Source organism: Serinus canaria, chromosome 1A, assembly GCF_022539315.1.
Source record: "Serinus canaria isolate serCan28SL12 chromosome 1A, serCan2020, whole genome shotgun sequence".
NCBI classification, from domain to species: domain Eukaryota; kingdom Metazoa; phylum Chordata; class Aves; order Passeriformes; family Fringillidae; genus Serinus; species Serinus canaria.
Genome location: NC_066314.1, coordinates 19,144,041 through 19,168,506, shown reverse-complemented (window position 1 = coordinate 19,168,506; position 24,466 = coordinate 19,144,041). Strand labels below are relative to the sequence as shown.

The window sequence follows — 24,466 nt, the reverse complement described above, 5'->3', positions numbered from 1 at the left end:
AATAATAGGCATTTATTTTCGATACTATTTTCATTAAATATTGGTATAATATATCCATGTCTGAGGTAATAAATTAAAAATAAACTCAAGATTTCAGTCCCATATTTGTGCTGCATATTTTTTTTCTACCATTATACATAATTTTGAAGCAAACACACACAGTCTGTAATTCTGAATGCAGCTAGGAATATTGTTTTACACAGTCACTTTTTGTTTCACTATAATTTTGCTGAGAATGGTTATTGCATGATACACTTTTAATAGACGTTTTAGTTATACTAGAGTTTTCTATTAGATCACATATATCGTAATTATAGGAAGATGGGCATGAAGATGTGCTTTGAGCCAAGGATGGCAAATACTGAATCAGTGATAGCACATACTGCAGCATTATTGTCTGCCTTCACTAGAGCCCAGATCCAGCAAAGCCATTTCAGTGTGTGCTTAGTTTTAGACATCAGTCATTTCAGTGTCATCCATGGCCTTAATTTTTGCTGAATCAAGGACTAGCCAAATCTGTAGAACTGAATTAATAGACTTCTTTAACTGTGTGTTATTTGAAAACAGGTTTGCTGGTTTCATATTTTGTAAGATATTTTGTAATGACCTCTGTAAGATTGTTCATATCAGTGAAGCACCCATGAAAGTTTCTAACCTGGTTCATAAATACACTATGAAAAAATAAGCAGCTACAATGACTCTCTTCTACACATTTTGTTAAAAGTAACACCTGGTTTGAAAAGTTATTAAAGTAATTTTTTTCATGGTAAAATATATTTAAAAAAATAAACTCTTAATTTAATCATCTTCCATCAAACATATAAGCATGTTAAAGGGCGGGGCATAATTCAGGTATTTTCATTTATAAATGCAAGAGATTGAGTGTGTCAATCTTTTGCACTTAAATGCTGGTGGTAGTAAGGCCCTTTCAGCTAAGTCTTCATCAAGCCCACCATCAGTGAGCTAAATAAACAAACAAACACAAATTTTGCTTGCATATAACTTTTTCATAATCCTCAATTAAAAAAAAAAAAATCCTCCCTGCTTAGAAAAGAACTCTTATTTAACTGCTGCCATTAAAAAGTATACCTCACTTCCATGTTAAGTTTAGTCAGTGACTCTGAATGCAAAGGATTTAAACACTCACTAAAATTGCTGTGGCATGCCATTAGACTCTTAATGTTCATAAATTGTGCTAATTCCCATTTCAATCAGGAAGCTATAGTTTAGAGTTAGAGCTAATGGTTGTCTTAGTGTTAAAGGTCTATTTCCACCAGATTTTCTTTATTCTATTTTGCAAATGACTGACAGTGCTTATGATGTGATCCTGAAAAACCGTTTGGTGTTATTACCAGAAGCTATAGTCCGTGAGAAAACTCTCCATGCTCATGCAGTGAGTTGCATTGCTGGGGGAGGGACCGTGGCCAGCGCCGCCGTGCTCTGGGCAGGGCCCTCAGTACTCCACCGAGCTCACCATGGCCATGGGCTCGTCAAACGTCGCCAGCCGGATCTGCTTGGGCGTGGAGAGGGAGAGCATCTCCCCGGGCTCCGCCGGCGAGTGAATCCCATTGTCCATCATGCCGGACACCTCCTCCTCATGGTCCTCGTACAGCGTGTTGATGTGCAGCAAAGGGTGGGCCGGGTTGCAGCTCAGAGCAGGAGTGGGCTCTGGCTTGACCTGGTTCAGAGCCATACTGGTGGCAGCAGCAGTGGTGGCTATGTGGTTGTGGTTGCACGTGACAAAAGCCGCAGCAGCAGGCACAGTTCTGCATGTCTCGGATGAGTACAGGATCTCTTTTGCAGGATGAGGGGTGTCTGCAAGAGAACAAAACAGGCAGATAAAGGACAGGTAGTCTCTCACCATTCCAGTCCATCAGCGAGGACTGTCCTGAACCAATTAAAGTCATTGGCAGTCTTGCCACTGATTTCAGAGGGACCAGAAGAGGCTCCCAAAAGGAATTTTCTTGGGACCCTTTCAGAAATCCTAATGGGACTGTTTGAAAACAGGGTTGTAAGCTCAGGGAAACAGGACAAACAAGAAATGGGGTTTCTAAATCTCACTCTTTTTTATGCATGCTCATGCTTCCTTATGTGAATGGTATTTTTGTAAAATGAAGGAAAAAAAAACCCGAACAACTGAAAACTATATTTACTCCCCTCCTAGTCTGGCCAGCGTTTTCTAAACAGAATGATTTAATGTTTTGACAAATGCAATGAGTATTGAAATCTACAGGATGGAATACAAAAAGCATTGATATTTTCAATGGGAAAAACCAGTGGTTACACATTGTAAGCCACTTGTGTTTAGAAAGAACTCAGCAATCTGTCATAAACTGAAGCCTCTCAAGAATTTATAAGTCTGCCTTACCTGATGGACTGCAATGTAGGTCTAACTCAGAAACAAAGTTGAAAATTTTTAATGTGAATAGAGAGTCACAGAGCCCCAAAACTCCAGTTATTATTTTTTGCCCTTAAAATATTCAAGCACTAATTTAGATTAAGGTAATTGAACCAGAAAACCCCAGCAGTTTTGAGGAGTTGAAATCAGAGCAGGTGACTGGATAAAGAATGCTGTAGAATAGCTCACATGCACATTGGGGAGTTGGAGAACTCTAAGGAGCATAGGGATTTGGAAGTGACAGAAACTTTTATACCTCAAATCACTTCTTTGCTGGGCAGTGGGGTGACGGTAGAGGTCAGTCTGTCGAAGCCCAGAGGGAGGTCTTAGCTTGTAATGAGATGAGAGCCATTGCTTTAAGTACGTACAGATTTTTCTGTAACTTCAACTGCATAGTGCTTCTTTCTTATGTCAGTAGCTTACAAAAATAAACAAGAAGATATCTGTCTATCAGTTTATTTACTGATCTATCACTTTTCTTAATGTTCAAATGGCTTTCCTCATCATCCCAGCTCATAGCAATTACTGATAGATGTGAAACACTCCCTTGAGTTAAGAAAGGGACAGGCTTTATAGGACCCACAGGGAACCGAGGCACAGAAGGAGCATCTCCTGTGAGGCCACATGGGAAGGGAATGGCAGAAATCCTGAATCCCTGACCAGCACCCACACCTCAGAGCATCCATCCTCTGGTCCACATAAGACACAGGGCAATTTAAAGTGTGCGTGAAGAACAATGTCAACAAGCCGAGTTTCGATTTTCTAGGTGACAAACATATGACAGCCCCTGAGAATTGTAGTCTAAGAGATCTTTTTTCCACAGGCAGCTTTAACTGCCATTAGTAGTCCCCCACACCCCTAAGGGGCTATTACTGCTCAGGGTATTGGTCATCTACCATGGCAGTTTCCACATGACTTGAAAATAAGACAGGTTTGAAATGTGCCAGGTGCTGGTGGAGCAGGAAGGGTATCATGGAAGCCAAACGCTCCTCACTTCCTTGGCAAGGCATGATCACATTTGTAGTTGTGAAAACCTGCTTACAATTGAAATATTACCCACACCAACAGCCTGCAGTCTGTTTTGTACAGCTCTACCTGTAATTATCCTTACCCTCCATACAGTTGTTTAAGAGAGAGAACCTCCATTTCTGAGACCTGCAAACCTTGAGATTACTAGCTATCCCCAAATCTAGCAAGGTAGGTCAAACAGTTTCAATAAACTCTGAGTTCCTTAAGATTGCTATGTAAATTATGGCCTGTGAAGGTGGTATGGGCATTATGGCATACTGTACCTTTGAGAGAGGAGGTAACATGCACTACAACATTCTCTTCCTGGTTTAAAAATCCACCCTCTTGGCTTTTTGACGTAGGCATCGAGGGCATGGCTTGAACCTCTGGCTTGGGTTTTTTGCTACTGAGTATATATGGATGAACATCCAAGGAAAAGTGCCGTGTGTGCTTTTTTTCAGCGCTTGTGCTTGGGATGGCATTTGGCTCGCTCTTGTGAGCGGACGATTGCTGTGAGGTCTTTGCAGCAGACTCCAGCAAAGGAGCTATAAGGCTGTCTGTCGCTGTTTTCCTCCGCACAGGCTTCGGCTTATCAGGCTTGTGGTTCTCAACCTTCATAATGGCTAACTGCTCCTTGAACGGCTGGGGAAGGGGATTGGTAGTCGGGATCCATTTCATCTTCTTCCTTGGCCTCTTAATGATGAGCTGTTCATTAGCATCAATGTCTGCTGGATCAACGCTTGGGTCTATGGTCTGGATCCCTGAATCCCGCATGGTTGGAGTGGCGTCGTGGTTGGACTGGGCCAGCGCCGCGAGCAGCTGGCGTACCACGTTGTCATACATCAGATCGCTCTCGTTTGTAATAAAATCCAGACGGTTCAATGATTTTATGTGGTCCCTGTTTTCATTACAAAACATGGCCAAAATATTAATATCACAAAACTGGGACTTCTGCCACTGTTTCTTGGTCTTTATTCCGACTTTGTTCAGTTTATCAAATATGAAGTTAGACTTGCGAAATATGAAGAGGTGAATCAAGTTGATGAGGATTATCAAGTTCATGAAGCAGAGGAGAACGATATCTACACCAGCAATAATCCGCTGCAGCTGGACAGATGGCAGTTTACAGTTCACTCTGATGTGCAATTTGGAGCTGCTCGTTTTGTCTGGAGGCTCACCTAGTGCACACGTAAATTCATTTTGCTTCTGTGTAGCATAGTAGGTGGATAAGTATGTGATTGGTATGATGCTTAAAAAGATGATGAACAGATGTCTTGCAAGATAAAGCTTAGCTAAAAAGTTACTTCGTCCTCTTCTTTCCAGATATTTCTCAAACAAGTTCTGCTCAGGGCTTTTTTCCTTTTCTGCATTCTCAATGATTTCTCTTTTCTCTCTCTCGGTTATCCCTGGGCCTTTGGACTGAATCTGTTTCTCTATTTTTGGTGCCCGCCCTTCAGCTGCACGGTGGTAGCAGTTATCGATCTCCTGAAGCAAAAAATTAAGCTCCGAAGTCAGTCGAGTGGAGGCCAGAAATTCCCAGCCCAGAGCTGGAATGTACATTATCCCAGCAAAAGCCAGCAGTGCATAAGGTAGGAACTTATGCTCAAACAAGGAGGGCCAGTGGCTGGCATCAACTCCTGGCAAGGCATCTTTTAATTCTGTCCAACAATATCCTCTGGCATACAAGGCTTGATCGCGGGTGAAGTTGTGTGGTGTGTTAACAGTATATTGGCTCCTCTGTATAACAGAGAGAAAAGTCACTGCTGTGCATTTAACCTACAAAAGGGGCTCTGGAAAATAAACATTTCAAATTATATCAATTTTATTTTACTGTATCTTCTCATGACCATTAAGCCCTCCACATCTATTAGCCAGCTCAGGCTGCACACATCCTCACAAACCCTATGGCAAAACTATTTACCTGGAAGTTTTAGAACAAGCCTGAGTTAGAAATGTCAGCAAGAAATACATTTTTGGTTTAATGACCGCTCTGAAAACAATATCCTAAGCAACTCTGATGTGAACTCTGTAAAGCTAAAAGACCTGATATTCACTACAAAGTCAGTAGCTGAGGATGTTCCAAGCAAATGCTGAAAATTATATGAAATTTAAGGTTCATCCCAGCTAAGCATTCTTCTAGAGAGAAAAAAATTGGACATAGCTTAAGGCAATGTTTTTAATAATTAATAACAAAGTCAACTCATTTGATATCATAGAAAAAATGAAACTTGAGACATACAAGGATTTAGTCAACTGTACCCCTCTCAGCTAATATTCTTGAATAAAAGTGTGACTGACCAGGACAGAATCTGGTTTGTTAACTATTTATCAGTATGAAAATTTAATTCTCCATTTGAAATTGTAACTTTGGGATTTTTACACAATGCGTAATTAAATGCAACTCGCCCTCAGACAGTACTATGGAAGAAACAAATACTGTGGATCAAGAAAGAAGACAAAGTAACAGGAGAGAAAGTATAGCAAGGATTATTAAATTCACAGTGATGCAATTTTTGTCTCAGGAAATGTTTCAGTCATATTCTGCTGGAGGATGGAATGGTTTGTCAAAGGAAATAACACCACATACCTGTCTACTTTAACACTCCTTCCAAACATTTGTATTTTACCATCATCATCAGAATGCTGACATAAAGGTCCTGACCCAGTAGATAATTCTTACATGATAATTTTTTTTTCTAGTAATACATGAAAGAAAGAGAGAAAAACTTGTGAAAGCTAAATTAATTTCCCAAAGAACAAGGACCATTATGAAGACATCCTTTTAAAGAGGAAGACCATGTTTTCATGTTTTGACAGGTAGAACAAAGAGAATATATTTTACAGCGTTCTGGTACACCTTTGAAAAACTTCCCAGAATGAGACCCATAGGAGGAGGCATGCTCTCTTGACTTGAGAATCACTCAAGAACACCAAGCCTGCTCTGGCTCTGAATGTAGTCTACAATTCAGCTCAAGAACAGCTCCCTGGAAGAGCATGGTGGCACTGTTTATAATAAAAATGAAAAAAAATCATATTGATAACAACAAATAGAATATTAGAAATCAATAGGCAGCTCCCACTAATCTTTCTGGCTTAACAAATGACTCCTACTTGACCAGTTACTTTTCACGGTAAAAGTTAGTTCTTTGGTGTGGAGGTACAAACATCTTCTGTGACCTAGAGAGAATTAATACTACCAACTAAAACAGAGTTGACAGAATAAGTGCTGCTACTCAAGACAGCATGTAAAGTGAGCATGCCCTGCAAATACTTTGATATAGTTTTTGAAGACTATTTTAAAATTATCTAACTTGAGCCTCAGAGGATAGCTTAAAAGCACTTCCATTTAGACGATTTTTGAGTACTTACAGATATATGCAATAAGAAAAATGCTCATTGACTTCCTTGATTTCATAACTACACCGCCTCCCAAGCCTACCCATAAATGGATGCATACAAAAAATTTAATCTCCTACTATCAATGACTTATTGTAGAATTGCCCAGGAGACCAAACAGATTTCTGTGTAAAAATGTTCCCATGGAGAAAAAAAAGGCAAAGCAGAATGCTATGTTTCTCATAAGCAGAAATATTTTTAATTGGGTATCCCTAAGCCCAGTAGAACTTTTCAATACGAAATCAAGTTTTCTGTGCCATATATGAGTTCATTTCTCTTAGGTCTCAACATCACAAACACTTGGGAAAACTGCAGCAAGTATTCCTACAAATCAGCCATAAGGATTGTTTTTCGATTCCTGCATCAGTTACTACTGTAAAATAAATTGATTAGTTCATTAAGTTCTCTTCACTGAGACCCAAAAGCTAGGGTGACTTTTGCCAAAATTGTGTGTGTGTATATATATATATAACAACTATGCAATATCTTTTTCCTTTATAAATGAAAAAAAGAAACAAATGAAAATATCTTAACATTTTACATTTACATTGGACAGATCACTGAGAGACTAACTGCACTCCATCCATTGCCACTGCTTTGGTGAAAAATGTCTAAAGAGCTTCAGAACTTGAGTTTGGACAGACCAGCTGCATTACAGGCTACAAAATGAGGCTGTCCCAAACAGTAGGAAAAGCAAACGTCACTTGAGAGAAATTTGTTCTCTTTTCCTCTGTTAAACTTGTTTTTATCTGACCCAATTGCCTGTGAGGTTGCAAAAGATCTCTGATTTATTTGGTCAGCTGAGCATGGTGTCCCACTCTTACTCAATGTTTTGTACCTTGTTGCTACTAGTCTAGTATTTTCTTTGCATATTTTCAAAATTGGCATGATTTTCACTGTATAACATGTAAATCCCATGATCCTTTAGACAAAAACAAATCATCTGTGGAGCCAGTGAGACTTCTGATAACTAATTAGAGTGAGAGCAGTGGGGTTCCAAGACTATTTTATTCAAATAGTATTTTCTAATACAGAATCATAGAATCACAGATTGGTTTTGGCTGGAAGGGATCTTAAACATCATCTAGACCCAGCTGCCCTGCCATGGGCAGGGACACCTTCCACTAGACCAGGCTACTCAAAACCCCATCCAGCCTTGCCTTGAACACTTCCAGGGATGGAGCTGCCACAACCTCTCTTAGCATTATCTTTGAGCTATATTTACTGTCAGAGAATGTCATAAATTTTAGTACAGTTATTCCACAGGGATGTTTAGCTTAACCCTCTCATCACAGGACTTGACTCACAAAGCATTGCATCAAACCTGGAACCTCATTCCCCTAGAAAATGGTCCAGACAACTGAGAAGAGAGGAATTCCCTTCTGAAGTGATTCACAGCAAAAGACTCATTTAGCTGTTGCCTGGATGAAGAATCTGCCTCTCTGCACTGACAAGAGGCTGCCAAGCAGGATCCACACCAGGTTTTGAGTTAGTTTTTGTGAGTGTTCCTTAGAGAGTGGCACCATTTAACCTGGCATTTAACAAACACCCTGAAGGTGTTTGATCCAGGTACAGTAGGGTATGGGACTGTTTCTTCTCTACTGCAGCCTGTGTCCATCCTTAGTTAATGAAAAAGAAAAGCACCATGTCAATAACTAATCCTGTTGAAAGCTGGCAATGATGTATAGCTGGATATTAAAATGCAGATATGATGAGGACAGCACAGGAACAAGTTGTTCTCACACATATAACTCACTTAGCTGTGAGATCTCTGCTTAATGCATTTTGAAGAAGACCCAGCAGATTTTTTTTTTGTTTTTTTTTGTTTTACAATGTTCTCCTGATAGTCAAGTATGCATTAAAAAAAGATTTCAATGGTGCTGAAATCATAGCCCTGATGTTGGACCATGCCATATACAAAATACATTTGCTTTTAACTTCATATTCATAAATATAGAAAGTTTCTACTGATACTCCTATTTCATGTTGAAAATCCTTATGCAGTTTATGAAGGCCCTTTTTCATATAACCATTCCAGCCACCATAAAACACAGCTTTTTCCCGAGATGCCACAGTTTAATTGCATATGGCAATGAAGTAAAAGTGATGTAAAGAAAAATTTTTAAAAGCTTCGGGAGCATTATTATGGCTGAGTGGATTGGTCATCCTCACAATGTTGTCTAGTCTAACGCCCATAAAAAGAATGTCTCTCCTTGAAAGATATATTCCTAATAATTACTACATTGAAAAATAAAAAAAGGCTTTGATGGTAATATGTGATGGTTTTTCATACTAACTTAAGCTTAAACATGCACGCTAAGAAGCTTCATTTCCCTTTTTTCAATATGTCAGATGTTTTCAACAGTTGTACATAAATACATTTTATCCTGCTCACTATTCACCTAAGTAGCTTCTAGAAATCTGAAGAACTGTCCTCTAGGATAAGGTATGAGAGAGATCTCACTGCATTTTTCAGACATGCAATCAAGATGAAATAAACAACACAGAATTACTTAGTTGTGTAATACAACTGATTGTGTTTTGCCACTTGAGAAATTAAAATCCCTTGGCAGATAAGTTTTTTCAGGGGCTTTATTCTGCAACATCTCACCCCATCCCATCATTTTAAGCATTTCTGAAAGGGAGAGAAGTGACTTGAGCAAGGTATTGTGGTACAGAAGTCGCACCTCAGGGGAATAAAAGTGCATGGCTGCAGAAGACATTCAAGGCAGGGAGAGGGATAATGGAAGGGGTTGTGCTCAAAATAAACTCTTTAGAAAGAATCCAGACAGTATGGAAAAGAGTGAAGTAAGAGCACTGAAGCTAGGAGCTGTCAAGTCTGCTGCTTTTAGAAGACTTGGAGAAATGCTTGTGGGCTTCCTGCAGGCACACACTCCCACTCCTACTGCTCCCAATCCAAGGTCAGCCACCTCCTTTCAGTGGTTCCCAACCTCCACATACTTTAATATACATTCAACTGTCCTCTTTGAGAGGCCCTGAATTAAACACCATTTTTTCAGGATGCAAGTGCTGGGCATGAAAATATGTTAGAAAAATAAATCTGCTAAATTTTAAACTGGAGTTATGATACTCCAGGTTCTGGATTCGTCAGGAAAGGAGCCAGAATGCTGAGGTTTGGGGTTGGAACCCTTGTAAAACTTCCCACTACAGAAATGAATCTCAGATGTGGAAATGGAAAAAACAGAGGAAAAATCTGATGACTGCTGTTCCTAGACCATTTTCTGAAATTATACCCCAATGCAAAATCACAGAAATGCTGAGTCCCACATCCCACTCAAAGTAGTCAGGACTGATTTCAGACCAGCTTGATTAGGGCTTTGTCAGTCTGAAAACCTTCAAAAGCTACTCAACCTGCCTCTGCATCCTGCTCATGCAGGGACAATGCTTGATTGTCCTCAAAGTGAATTTTCATCTTCTATAGGTCATGCCCAGCAAGAAAGGCTGATCCATGCAGCAGTATTTCTTTCATTTTTGAGAAAAAACCATTTCAAAAAACAAATGCAATGGCCAGCTGCATTAAGAACACATCCAGTAAAATACAGCTAGAAAGCTGTCACAGACATGCATGTGGCTGGAGCTCAGGCCTCAGGATTGCATCTCAACAGAGGGAAGAGGTGCCAGGACCACAGCTCACCAAGGAGGCCGTGGCAGGGCTGTGTGTGTGTGTGCATACACATGTGCATTTATTTGCCCATCTATAACAAGAAACACTTTGCAAGAAATGTGGCCTAAAATGACACTGTCAAGAAGATACAGTGAAACTAGATGTGCATCACCCTCCACTGTTTATTCAAAGTTAAGATTTCACAAAGACTTGTGAAAGTGAGTGAATTGCATCTAACACACTCACCACTCAAAAATAAAGGTAACAGTGACAATCTCTTGGCATTCAATGCTGTGAAATTCAGATCTGCTCCTGAAAATACTTAAGCAACTGCAGGCATTGGGCATTTTCCTTAAGTCAATGTGACTACTAACAGTGCAGGAAATCTGGCATATGCATCCATCTTTGAAGAAATGATGCTGTAGCTACAAAGCTTCTAAAATATTATTATGAGCAAAGTTATTTAAATAAATGTGGACAACACATTTAGAGTGCTTTGGCAGGCATTACAAAAAAAGGAAAATATTAATAATAAACAGTATATGCTCCCACATAACAGGGCAAATGATTTTTTTATACCTTATGCATTCCCAGTGGAAAAAAGTATATTTGCCAAAATATAAACCATGACAACAAATTGTAAATACTTCCTGTGACCTCCAGCTTTTAGAATTTACTCTAGAAAAAGAAATCACACTTCATTAATCTTCCCACTGAAATGCATTATTTAGCATTCCAATGCAATTATTGAGTAAAGCAAAAGAAACAGTAAAATTTTCCAACAGCAGACAGAAAAAACAAAACAGTTTTGAGAAAATACAGAAATGTAAAAAAAAAAAAAAATTCTTTCAAGGCAAGAATTCAATTCAAGGCAAAGGTAAGTATGTCTCTTGTGTGAAGATTTCTTCAAGGATCTAGTTAACATTCAGCATGACTGGCACTACCCCACACAGGTGTAGGCAGCAGAACTGGTGATTAGGTGCTGCTGAGCAGGCTGCATCTCCCAGGACAAGTGCCTAAACACTTGAGCTGGAGACCCAAGCTAAGTGCCAGGTAAGTATTGATAACTATAGTTACTGAGTTAAATATACTGCAGACTCATGCTAGCCTAGTGCTTCCTAGCAACTGGCACTCTGCCCTCTTGAAGAGAGCTCTACATCATCCTCATTCCTGTGCCCAACCTGCCTCTGAAGATAAACTGGCAATCCAGTCAAGATCTCTGAAGCACTCCTTGTGCAGTCCTCTCCACTCACCTCCAAGGAGAAATTCAACATTTAGGTAGAATCTCTGAATCTCCCTGCCCATCACTTCCCAGCACCCACATTTCTAATAGACAAAATAAATTAGAAACTCCCTGAATTCAGCAATAAATGCCAGTATTTAACAAGAGTATTCCTTATCATACTGCTTTGTGGCACATACATGTAAGCAATCTGACATACATGCCTCATTCAGCTTGGGTACTAAAAGGATTGCACAAGAAAGCAGGTAGCAAACTGTTTATTTTTAGAAACAGAAATAATTTATTTAGTACTTTTTCAGCAATTTTTAAATGGAAAAGAAGAAATGCCCTGAATCCTCTTCTCTCTGGAAAAAATGAATAAAGAACATTTATGTTACTGAGGTAGAAAATGTTCTCTAAGAAAGTACATTATTATCTAAACATTATACATGTCTTCCATCCCAGTCACACAGTCCTCAAGGAATATGTAATTCTGCTTCTGTTTTTTGAATGATTTTAACAAATGCTAGCTAATACCCAAATTAACTGTCAGCAAAGGGAAAAAACTCACATAATTTAACTAGTTTATTTCAACTACTTTATTTAAATGTTAGAAATTAGTACAGGGTAAGGATGGATCCTTGAAATAATTTTGTATGTCGTACAGTTCTATTTAACTCACTGAGCTTACTCATATTAATGAGAAAACATCCATCAAACTAAGCCTTAACTTAGCCAGCTAATTATTAAGAATTACTGAAATAAAGAGGCAATACTTTTACCTTTGTTAGGAAATATTCTTTCCAGTCTGAATACAGGTTCCATGCCCATGAAGTCTTCCTAAGGTACAAATTTCTCCATGATCAGCAAAGCCTTTTTTGCCCAATCTCTGAAACCACTTGTCCTGTTTAAGAAAAAAATCTTGAAAAGAAAGTCCCTAAAAAAATGAGACAGGAAACCACTGCTGCTATTAGGTTTTATTGGCCTATACTCTGTAAGGATTAGTCATAAAGAGTGAGATGTAGATAAGCAATTTCAAAGACTGATTGGCAATGGCTCACCCACAAGGGTAACTGAAGTGCAAGGATAGCAGCAGGTCTCCGCGTATTTCCAATTTGGGTCTTTTTGCCTGGCAGAACTGCTGTCTGAACTACAGATATTTCGGATCTGTAGAGTTAATGAACTAACAATGCACTTTCCTAGTGTACATATAAATTTACAGAACCATATTCCCTGTATGTAATGGACTCTGGCTCTTCTAAAAGTAGCTGGTGTGCCCACCCTTCCGGGAAATCTGAGGCTTCAGGCTTTGTACACCTGCCCAGGTTAGTCAGGAAAAACAGACACCTCCTGCTGCTCCTCTGGTGTGTTGGAAACAGCAACAGTTATGAGGAAGGTGCAGAAACACTTAGATGAAATCCCTTAGGCTGCTCCAGCAGAGGAATGTGTCCTCAATAATGAGCTGCCCTCTACCATGTAGTGGCCATGCAGCACAGTGGTAAAGTCACTGAAAAGAGAGCTTATTTATAGTGACTGACTATTGGTGCCAAGATTTGAGGGAAGATTAGATCTGAATTTAAAGGAATGTATTAATCTAAATATAATTAACAAAACTCAGCCATGCAGTTAGTCCTACAAAAGAGATCTGAATAACATTTACTTCTAAATTTAGTGCTTGCATGAGGAGGTGAGTGGAATTTCAGTGATGTACAGATCTTCTGCACAGGAGAAGTACTAAAGTGTGAAAATAATATTTTAATGTTCTGCAGAGGTCAAAAATTGCCTGCTAGAGATGGAACCCCAAAGCAACTACATGCACTCAGACAGTGTGATAATGTGAACTGCAGTAACACCTGAAGGAAACTGCAAGAATAAATGCTGAAATGAAATGAAACATGAAAATCCAGTGAAACTGTTGATACATGAACAATGGTGGCTTCTTAAATCAAGGGTCGAGTACAAAATACAACCACAGGAAGCAACAGGAAACAGCATGTTCTTTCTATTGAATTATTATTATTTAATGACTAGAAATTAAAAAGATGGCTTGTATTAAGTACCTCTTGGCATAAACACAGCACCCGGAAAAGTTCATATTGAAAAAGAAGAAAAGGACCAACAGTTAGCTCATTAGGTAATAACATTATTTTAATAACATAGTATTTAGTGGGCAGAGATGGCTGGTCTACTGCTTTTGGAAAACTGGTTCCTCCATGTGTAGAGCAATTGGGTTTTGTGAAGCATCAGAACTGTTTTGATTCATCACAGAAGAGACAGAACAATCTGCCACCTGAGGCTCCCAAGGGCTCTCCCACTTCCAGTGTGGAGGTCTCCTGACCTCCTGAGGAAAACATCGGTCTTGCAGAAGATAAGGTACCTTAACCTCAAAATGTGAAATAATTACTTCATCATAAAACTAAAACTAAAACTAAAACTCCAGAAATAGTCACTGGGCACTGAGCTGCAAAAACCACACCCCACATCTAAGCACCTGGCTGCAGCACTACTCCATGAGCCTGCATGATAGCCTTGGTGCCACCAAAGAAAAGCAAACAAATCCCCACAGCTCGCTAACTATGCCTGCTATCACAGTGAACAGCTGCACTTCTCCATTCAAATGCAAGAGTATAATACATGCCTGGGACAAAACCCCCAAGGATGAAATATGCGTCCTGGTTTCAGTGTTTTTCTTAGGATAAATCCTGTATCATGTGAAAAAGAAGGACATCTACAAGAATTATGCTGGTCTACTGTGAAATTATTCAGCTTTTGTAATTAAACATATACACGTACTGAGGGTGTCCACTGCAGCTATTTTTAATACTGCAGTATTACAAATACTGCAGGAGGACTCAAGGAACTCAGTGATGATGCAGATTCTTCCTGAAGACTTCTACGGATGTAAGAAACCACACAAGCTGAAATTTCCTCTACATCATGGATGCATGATTTCTATCTAGTTTAGAGACAACAAAGAGCCTCAAGTACTTCAGGGTAGCTTTGAAAACCAATTTTGACCTTACTCTTTATTTATTCACAAGGTTTCCTTTTGTCAAAAGTGAATAAATTAAACAGCTCTTAAACAGAAATATTTTTGGCCATCTGTTCAAATCTGTTGGTTAACTGAAAGCATGTAGTAAGCTAAAATTCATCCGTATTTTGGACCTCTTCCCACATATGACACTTGAAAAAATGAAGGGGTTAATAATGCAAACAAGTCGTTAAAGACATGATTAAAAAATGATGATGCATGTGTGTTGATGAAGTCTGAGAAATGGAATTTATGACATAAGAAATACCTGCAGTCCCTAGGAACTGCAGTGGAATGCATGGCTCATGCATTTCCTCAAGAATACCATTCTATTTGCTTTCCACCTGTGTAACTGCAAATCTTTAAATGATCAAAACTCTCAACATGATCAACACGAGTCCCAGCTAGTGTATCCTGTGCACACCTCCAGTTTGTGTGTGTGTAAAGGGCCCTTATCCTTTGGGAAAAATTCCATCAGCAATGCGAACAGCCAGCAGCCAAACTGCAGCCAGCCTGTGGGTGCTTGCATCATTTCAGCCCTTTTAAAAAATACGGGCTAAGAAAGCACTTCAGTGGTACTGTTCCGCTCCCTAAATTCTCTTTTCTCTGCTAATATCACCTCAGAACAATTTCTGCAGTAGTGTCATCAGTTTGTCATACACTAAACAATCTGGCTCTGTACTCTTAGCACTAAACAAAGTCACTTGGGAAAATGCCATCTTCACTTTCTTCAAGTGCAGTTGGAGAGAAAAAAATGGAAAATAAGATCAAAAGCCATCTATTAGGTAAGTCACCTAAATAAGCATATGTAATTATCCTGACACAATTAGAAAAAAATACAAATTAGAAGAGTGACCAGAAATACAAAATAAAACTCCATTTCATAATATAAAAATATGACATATACTATTTCAAACATACCGCAGGGTGAAAAGTGAAAAAGACATTAAACTCAAGCACATACTATATTACACAATAATGTAAGCATTGCTTATGCAAATGATTACAAATCAGAAAATATAAAACCTTGAACTGATACTTCAGTCATTAAACACTGTTTCCTTCCATTGCTTTCTTATGAAAATTTTCTAGCAGAAGGATGGTAGAGGGCTGAACTATACAACTGCTAAGAGACACAGAAATACAGCATTTTTGAGCAACCTCTTTTATATTTTGTAGGCACTCTTTTAAGAACCTAGCATGAAAACCAATGCCAAAGCTTGGCTTTTGACTAAAGTATAAAAATCAACTGAATTAATGCTTTGCTTTATTTTAATAAAGGACCGGCATTTAACAGCTCGGGTGGGAAAAGCAAACATGAGTGCAATATGGAAAGAATAATTCCCTGTTAACAGAAAGTGTGAGGCACTGTACAAGAGGGATTTGACTCAGCAATACCATTACAACATCAGTTTGGGAACCAAAATATTTCAATATTGTGAAGATACCACAACAAACCCAGCAATGTAATCTCCTTTGGAATGCACCATTCTCTGGTTCCTTACAGAGAGAACTTCCACAGACATTATTGATGGGGTTGCTTCTCAGCCCAGAACAATACTGGAATATTTAAACCACTCACTAAAAAAACATGAAGTGATACAAAAGAACTAAGCAGCACATCATGAAAGCCAAGTGTCTCTCAATCTACTGGATTATAGAACAGTGTCCTGGGGATTCAGCAAATGCCAGGAGACACTCAGCACCAAAGGCTGCCACCTGCTGCTGCAGCACCATTGCCAGTCATGGAGGAGAGGACACAGCACGTGCTGACCCAGCAGCATCCTACCTGTGCCTGCAACTTGTGTGTACTGATGCCATGGCAAAACCAGGGACAGTGAAGGATAAAAAACATATGGAACATCAAACAGACGCACCTCAAACTGGCACTCTAATACTACACATTCTGTGCATTTTGGGAAGGAAATGAAAATGGAAAGGCTGATGGGCTGATCTTGTTGATCTATATCCATATCATTCCAGACTGACCATGCCTTGACTGAAACTTTATAACTTAAAAGCAGTTCTGAAAACCAACACAGACTACAGCTGGACTAAGACTATGTACCTTAAATCCTTACCCTCTAAAATTTAATTAAATTTGGTGTATTACCATTTCTTTCACTAAATATTAACCTAAGGCTGACTTAGGTTAACAAAGAAACACTCCCAATAAAAAGAATCCCCAAACCTTTATCATAGGAAAGGGAACAATTCAGGAGGCTTCAATGCAGCTAAAATAAAAAGACGAAAGTGACAACCTATACTAATAAACATAAAATTTGCTTTACCACCAGGAAGTATCTGGTACAGTCACCTATTCATACACTGTGAGAGCACAGTACTATCAAATCTGAACTCTCTGTTCATACTGCTTGTATTTTACTTCTAGTTTGCACAGGAATAATGAACTGCTAGGAAATAAAAAGCTTGGTGTGGAAATCAAACCTCCAGAGTCAAATACAAGCATGGATCTCTGCAAAGCACTGCATACACATCTGCATGGCTGCTCCAGAAGATGCCTAAGACTATATAGGGTGTGATGAGGGTTATGTCACTGTTCTGACAGAATTTCAAACACATTTGCTCTCATATTTAAATAAAAAAATTAGTTGTTATCTTTAAAACAGTAATTTTCAAACAAAAGCATAACAAACCAAAGTTCCCTTGGGACCACCCACTGCATGCATTGTTACCTCAACAAGGACACTGCTATTGGAGAGATATCCTTTAGCCTATGCTGCCTTCTGAGGGCCCTCTGACTCCAGGAAACCAGAAAACTCATAGTTAAATATAGATTCCATCCACTAGGTGAGAGAAAAATGCCTCAAAAACTTTCTTCATTATCCTCAAGGTCATCATACATTGGCCTCTAAATAGAGGATATGCTAGTTTTATATGAAGTCCATTCATGGTTGAGTTTTAGAAAGGAAAATAATATTCATTCTTCTTTTGTGAGTGCTCATGTAGGTTTTCTTTATGTTGGGTAGCTGAATATTGCTCCTAGATGACTTTATGATGATCTTACGCTCTGTAAAAATATGGCTCATAGATTGATTTTAATTAACTTTCTCGGGGTGTCCTTTCTGGAATCACACTGGTTTGCTTGAAAAACAAAGGAGAATTAGGAGACTCAGAAATGACACTGCAGGAGGTTAGCTACACGACTTTCTTTCCTCTTTTGAAAAAACTTTAGGAAGTGGGGGCCAGTGCAAGAATCATATCTTACTTCAGCCATCAGAGTGAACTCTTGTCCCCACTGAAATCAATGGTCAGGCTCTTATTGCCTCCTTTGCAGCCTGAATTTAACTTTCAGGATCACATCCTAGCAGTGTGTCTGCCCTTTGCCTTCCTACTGCAGAGGAATTTCACCCCAAATGCACTGCCATCTAGTAGTGAAGTATGGAAACAAAACCTTATCTCCCAATACATTTTAGCTATGTTACAGTTTCATTTATACAGCAAGAGCACACCAAGGATGACAACCCCTCTTTCCACCCTGAGCCAGACTGTAAGGACACCAAGTATCCAGGGCTGCACAACACGGAGCGTGGCCAGCAGGTCGAGAGCCCTCCACTCTGTTCTCATGAGACTCCAGATGCAGGACTGCTCCCAGCTCTGGAAGCCCCTGCACAGGAAACATCTGCCTGAGTGAGACCAGAGGGACCATGAAAACGATCAGAGGGATGGACAACTTCTATGACAGGCTGAGAGAATTGGGGCTGACCAGCCTGGAAAAGAGAAGATTCCAGGAAGACCTTACTGAGGCCTTTTAGTACTTAAAGGAGGCTTTTGAGATGGGGACAGACTTTTTGCAGGGCCTGTATCTCAAGACAGTGGTTTTAAACTGGAAAAAGGTAGCTTCAGATTGAACACAAGGAAGAAGTTCTTTACTGTGAGGATGGTGAGGCATGGGGACAGATTGTCCAGAGAAGTTGTGGATGTCCCATCTCTTCAAGAAACTGTTTCAAGGCCAGGCTGGACAGGGCTTTGAGCAGCCTGCTCTAATGGAAGGCATCCATGTCCATGGCAGGGAGTTGGACTATATGATCTTTAAAGTACTTATGACCCAAACCGTTCTATGACTTTATGATACATGTAATAGAAGAAAAGCACAATATCTAATTTAAAGTCTTTTGTAACAATTAAGTTCAGATGAATTGTGGTTTTTTTTAACAATATTGGCATAGTATCTGCTAAACAATTAGGTCTTGCTTCTTATGCTACCAAAACAGTAATCTGTCATTAAATTTCTCAAAAGAAATGTAAAGATCAGAACACTGCAACTCAAGGGCAAACAAATCACTTACATGAAGAGCACATGTGTTTACCTAACCAATGACTTTGCCCATGGCACTAAAACAACATAATAACTACGAGGTAGCATCTGCAGCCACAGGTAAAATAGAGTATACAATATATTATGCTACAGGCATAATGATTTTTAAGGTTGTCAATTAAAATCTTTTAAATAAACACCATGCTCTTTCTTTGTCCCCTGATGTCGGGCTGAACTTTGCTTTTGTTCATGCTTCCTTGCAGCCTCTGGCCCCAGCAGACTTACTGCTGCCTGGGGACTCCCAGGCTTCCCACGATGATGGGGAGCCTTCTGCACACCCCCAGGGCAGGGGTGCACATACCCCTTCTGCACACCCACCCTGCCTGACCAATTCTCACCAGACTTGTTGGACAGACTGTACAATTGGTCTTGACTTTCAGCCACACTTTGCACACACATAAACTAGACAAGAGGCTCTGATCTCCTCTACCCATGATCATGAGGGCTCTTCCAATCCCCAGCAAAAGTTTTGAGAAACCACTGCTTTTAGACAACTACATTTTCGTGTCTCAAGTGCACATACCACTGTTCCAAAAGCTTTACCAATACTGATTAAGTAAGATGGTACCCCAGAAAAGGGACTTTCTTTCAGCTTAGTGGCATGATGGTATCTTCACATAGCTTGAACTGGATATCATTAACAGAATGAGAAATAATGGCAAGTATCAGATGAGCACACAAGGGCCCAAAGCAAAGTTTGGGAAGCTATTATGATATTCACAACCAAAAAGCAGTAGGTACCTTACTCAATTTCATAGGCAAAGTTTGTACCTGCATGGCTACTATTTAAATTGCACAGAAGGAGAAGTATCCAAAGCAAACAAAGTCAGATTTTTTCAAGATTGGTGGTAGTGTATGGGTGAAACAACACAAACTGTAGACTAAGTAGTAAGCATGAATCCAGCTGAACTATTGTTATTACGAGGGTAATAACAATAGTTCAGGGTCAGGATCTCTGGACATGCATGACTTAGCAAAGAAGTCTGAGTAAATACTGTTTCATTAAAAGAGCATCTGATTAAGATCACATTAAAATTAATGTAAGTTTTGCTCTTGAACTCCGTGGAAGCAGAACTGAATTCATTAACCTGGAACTCTTGGACTTAAGCTTAAAAAAGTATCTATTTAGTTTTATTAGATCCTTAGACCTTTTCTATTACATTCTCTTGCATAATTTTTTCCTTTCCCCATATTATTTTTCTAACTGCAGTCCATCTGAACAAACATGATGTGATATGAGAGAAGAACATTAACTCACGCTTTCCCAGAGATGTAAGGGTGTTTTCTGTGTTATCTCTCCGTTTTGTCCTGGCAGGACACAATAGGCTACTGTTCTCTATCTTACTGGGTCAAATCAGCATACAGAGTCCATAAGTAGACATATGTGACATTGCTTTTAGTCCTTCTGAAAAAACAATCTGAAACACAACTGTGAGCCGAGATAATAGTCTTCCACAGCACAAAATAAACTCAACAGCAGAAGTATTGGCAGATGGAGCAAATTCAACAGGCCCTCTTCTGTATGTGTGGGGACTACAGTTTAGCCTTGCAGAGGGACATCCACTGCATAAATCTGAGTCTCACACTCGATACTTGTCCATGATTTGCAGCCTCAGATGACTTCTTCACATGGAGCAAGCTGCTGCTGTCTGACCAAGAAACGAGGCATCAAGGGGCTTCTGCTAGCAATCTTGCCCTATGTCAAGGAACACACATGAAGGGGGCATGACCTTGCCTGCATCCAAGGCCGTCTTTAGGCCAGCTGAGGCTCAAATCTGTGCATCTCAAACAATATGAAAGCATATATGTAAGCAGGCACTCTTGTGAGCTGCTGTAGGACTGCCTTTTTTTTAGCTTAGTTCTCTGCAAAGGAAGCAATCACAAAACTTTTGCATCCCACAGATGACCTTGAAACCTGTCTTTCGGTTGCTATGAAGAGCCAGTTTTAATGTTCCATGTAAACATGGTTTCTCCGAGATACCTCCAGAAGAGCATCCAAAAGATGATGTTCTTACTAACTGTGGCTGAAGATCTTGAGCTATAAAACTATTTTTTAAAAAACTGAGGTAGATTGGAAAAGTTTTAACTATAATTAAGAAAAATCTCCAGACTCCACTTGTAAGCAGTTATACTTCTACGTGATTTAATTCACCTCATAATGAAAACAAGTATTAAGGACTGGAAGTCAATCCCAAAGCAGCATGCAAAGCAAGAGCCTGTTTCTGGTATGTTTAAACTGGTAAAGTACAGCCAATTCTCACCAACCTCACAAGCTACAGACTGCCAGGTCAGTCCTGCATACTAAAGCACTAATAATTTCCCATGGATTTTCAGTATGGAACTTCAAGGGACATTAAAAGCAGTCATGCACTGGCAGCTACACTCATCAAGCCTACAATCCACACAGCAAAACAATGTTTACACATGTGCTAGTGGCCCAAAAAGTGTCGTAACAGTTTACTGGATCAGTAATTTTCAAGGCTCACCAAAACTTGACCTTCTGAGACTGGTGGTGATGGGCATTCAAACCAGACTTTTTAAACCGTTACTAGTTTCTGCAAGATGACCCTCAGCAGAAACAGATACCAGTGGTTTCCACGGTCACAATCCAGCAAAGCACACTGCATGGGGCTCCATATATAGTATCAGTCTCCATGAAAGCATCAGCCTCTCCCGGGTAGGCCAGTTAACACTCATGCTATAGAAGAAACATCAGGACAATGCCTGACATCAGCCAGGGTCCAGCTCAGGACGTATCCAGGATCTACCTCAAGCATTATTAACCTGCTCTGTCACCCGCCAGCTCTCACCTGCTGCTGGGCAGCACCAGCACCTCCCCACCACTCGCCTGCCGGCCAAGGCAAGAGGCAGCAGCTGTCCCCGTCAGGCACCGCCCTGGACGGCGACACTACGACCGTGCCCAGCAAGGCAACAGCACTGTCCTGCCCGCCACGACGAGGGCCAGTGGCCGCCTCCCGATCACAAGTGGCTCTCAGGCAGCGGCCACTGCTGTCCTGCCGCCTTCCCGACCCGCCAAGTCGAGGGCTGGCTGACACCTGCCAGCACCAGAGGTCTCGTTTAGCATGCACTGGGACACGACCCTGCCCGTCCTGCCGCCCTTACCGGCAAAGTTCTTGGTGAAGACGAGGGTGACGAGGAGGATGGGGATGAGGACGGTCCCGATGGTGACCACGCGGTCGAAGGGCAGCTCCAGCTTCAGCTGGAGCAGCAGAGCCGCCAGCGCGCCCGCCTTGTCATCCTGCTGCCCCGGCAGGATGAGCTCCTTCAGCTTCTCGCCCGCCAGCAGCGCCGTGGCCATGTCGGGGTGGTTATCGATGATGTGTTGCATAAGCAGCGGCGGCGGGCGGCCTCACGCCGCCGGGCTTCCCCGGGGACGGGCGGCGCCCGCCCGGCCTGCGGGGACAACACCGACAGCGGTGACGGCGGGGCCGCGGCCGGGCCGCGCTACCGCAGCGGCACCGTGCGCTACTCCGGCCCCGCCGCGACCCCGGCGGCAGCGGCAGCGGCTGTGCGGCGCACGGCAGCCTCCCGCTCCCCGCAGCCGTGCGGAGCCCTATCACGAGAGGCGGGCGGCAACACGAGATGCCCGGTGACAGCTGTGCCATTGAGCGCTGCCTCTGCCTCGCAATCCGTGCTGTACAACAGCGGCGCAGCAGCCATGCAACCAGGCAGACCGGAGCCGCCTCCCGAAGTGCTGCAGACAAGGAAGGGGGCATTTACCTGGCAACTTCGGTTCCCTCGGCTCCCGGGGGATGGTGAACAAAACCGATGGCCGGTACAGAAGAGCGGAAGCCGAAAATAAACTTACACTGGACCTTCCTGCCGAAAAATTGTCCCTGCACTACGACAAGTAATGAAATCGCTCCGGGCTCGGAGCGGGAGGTGGCTGATGTGCTGATGCACGTTACAGCAGCGGGCGGCTGGCGCTCGCATGGAAATGCCCGCCTGCACCGAGCAGCGATAGCGTCCGGAGCAGTTCAAGAAGGGGCTCGCAGCCGTGGGGAGGAGGAGGCAAGGACAGCCCGGAATGAACTGCGGGAACGCAGGGGTCCTTTAAGGCATCCCAGCGAACAGCTGGAGCCTGCGGAGCCGGGCGCGGCCGCAGCAGGGCGGCCGGGAGCGGCGCGGCCGCAGCAGCCGGTGCGGCACAGCCCATGCGGGGCTCCGAGCGCAACACGTCGCGGCGGCGGCTCCGGCGCCCGTGTCCCCGCAGGAGCCACCGCGCGGCGGCGGCACCGCGCATGCGCCGGGCGGCCCGGGGAGCACGGCGGGCAGGGGCGGCCCCGGGAAGGTCTCGGACACGGTCCGGAGGGACACGGGCGGCACCGGGACCGGTGGTCCCGGCACGACGGGGCACGGACTTCCTCCCTTCACCTGCCCGGAGCCCGCAACTCAGGCACGGGCACGCGGGAACTCCCGCGGCTGAGGGATAGAGAGGGTAGTGATGAGGGAAAGGGAAACCCTCACCCAAGCGGGCCCTGAAGGTCTTGGATCTACGGGCACCTCAGGATTTAAGTGCCGCCAATAGAAAGCCCTTCCAGATGCTGTCTTTTTAAAGCACATCTGGGGTCGGCCACACCTGGTAAAACAGCCTAGGAGCAGAGGACTTGCCGAACATGCAGAGGGCAGCTTTCACCCACAGCCTCTCGTGTTGTCCAGACCTGTGTCTTCACAGAGATGGCCACACCTTGCTGTCCTTCTATGGAACAGACTGGGAACGGAGTACGCATTAACACTCTGGGAAAAAGCTACACCACACAGCATCAAAGGAGGCCATATGTGCTGCATTATAGCCTGCAGCAATGGTGTAAAAGACAAAAGCTCCAGGTCACAGATCCTGCTTCTTGTTTATGGATTTTATATTTAGCAGTACTTAGATCAAAACCAGAGATAAATGTAAACAAATATTGCTGATATTTCTCTCACAGATTTGCAGTTGCCATCTGCAACTCACATGAGTAAGGCAGGGATTTTTATCTTTGCCTTGAAATTTTCATTTCCCTGGTCACTGTGAACAGTATGATGGCTATGTTTATTATTCAAGTTTAAATATTAGGTACAAGCTTTAAATACTTCTTGGCAGGGGTCCTTCCATCCAGGCAGGGAGATAATGAGCAAGGCAAGGGGGATGTCCTGATGACTGAGCTAGATCCCAGGCAGCAGACACAAAGCTGTTGGTGCCACTTGCTCCAGAAGAGTGCTGAAGATCAGAAGGCAATAGAGCCTAAACAACCTGTAACCATCACTCATTTCATTTTCCCTGCTTCTAATCCTCCATGGGCTCTGCCTCTGTTGGTTTTCTGTAAGGACTGACACACAGTGTCTGCCTCATAGGCAGAAGGCAGGGAGGAGAGGCACCCTTTTCTCACCCCCTTGTCCAGGTACAGTGGGTACTTGTGATGTAGTGCAGCAGAGAATTCTTGGTC

General features: G+C 42.0%; 2 protein-coding genes across 2 annotated transcripts in view; one reads left to right on the top strand and one right to left on the bottom strand.

Moving 5' to 3' along the window:
• HDAC10 (histone deacetylase 10) overlaps nt 1–24,466 on the top strand; it is a 480,741-nt gene that overhangs the window by 130,321 nt on the left and 325,954 nt on the right. The window lies entirely within an intron of this gene.
• Nucleotides 20–22,858, bottom strand: PANX2 (pannexin 2). The gene is given in 5 exon segments (XM_009086804.4): nt 20–1,815; nt 3,691–5,125; nt 5,127–5,143; nt 22,143–22,433; nt 22,761–22,858. Coding segments are annotated over 4 exon segments (2,040 nt in total). The 5' UTR covers nt 22,369–22,433; nt 22,761–22,858; the 3' UTR covers nt 20–1,453.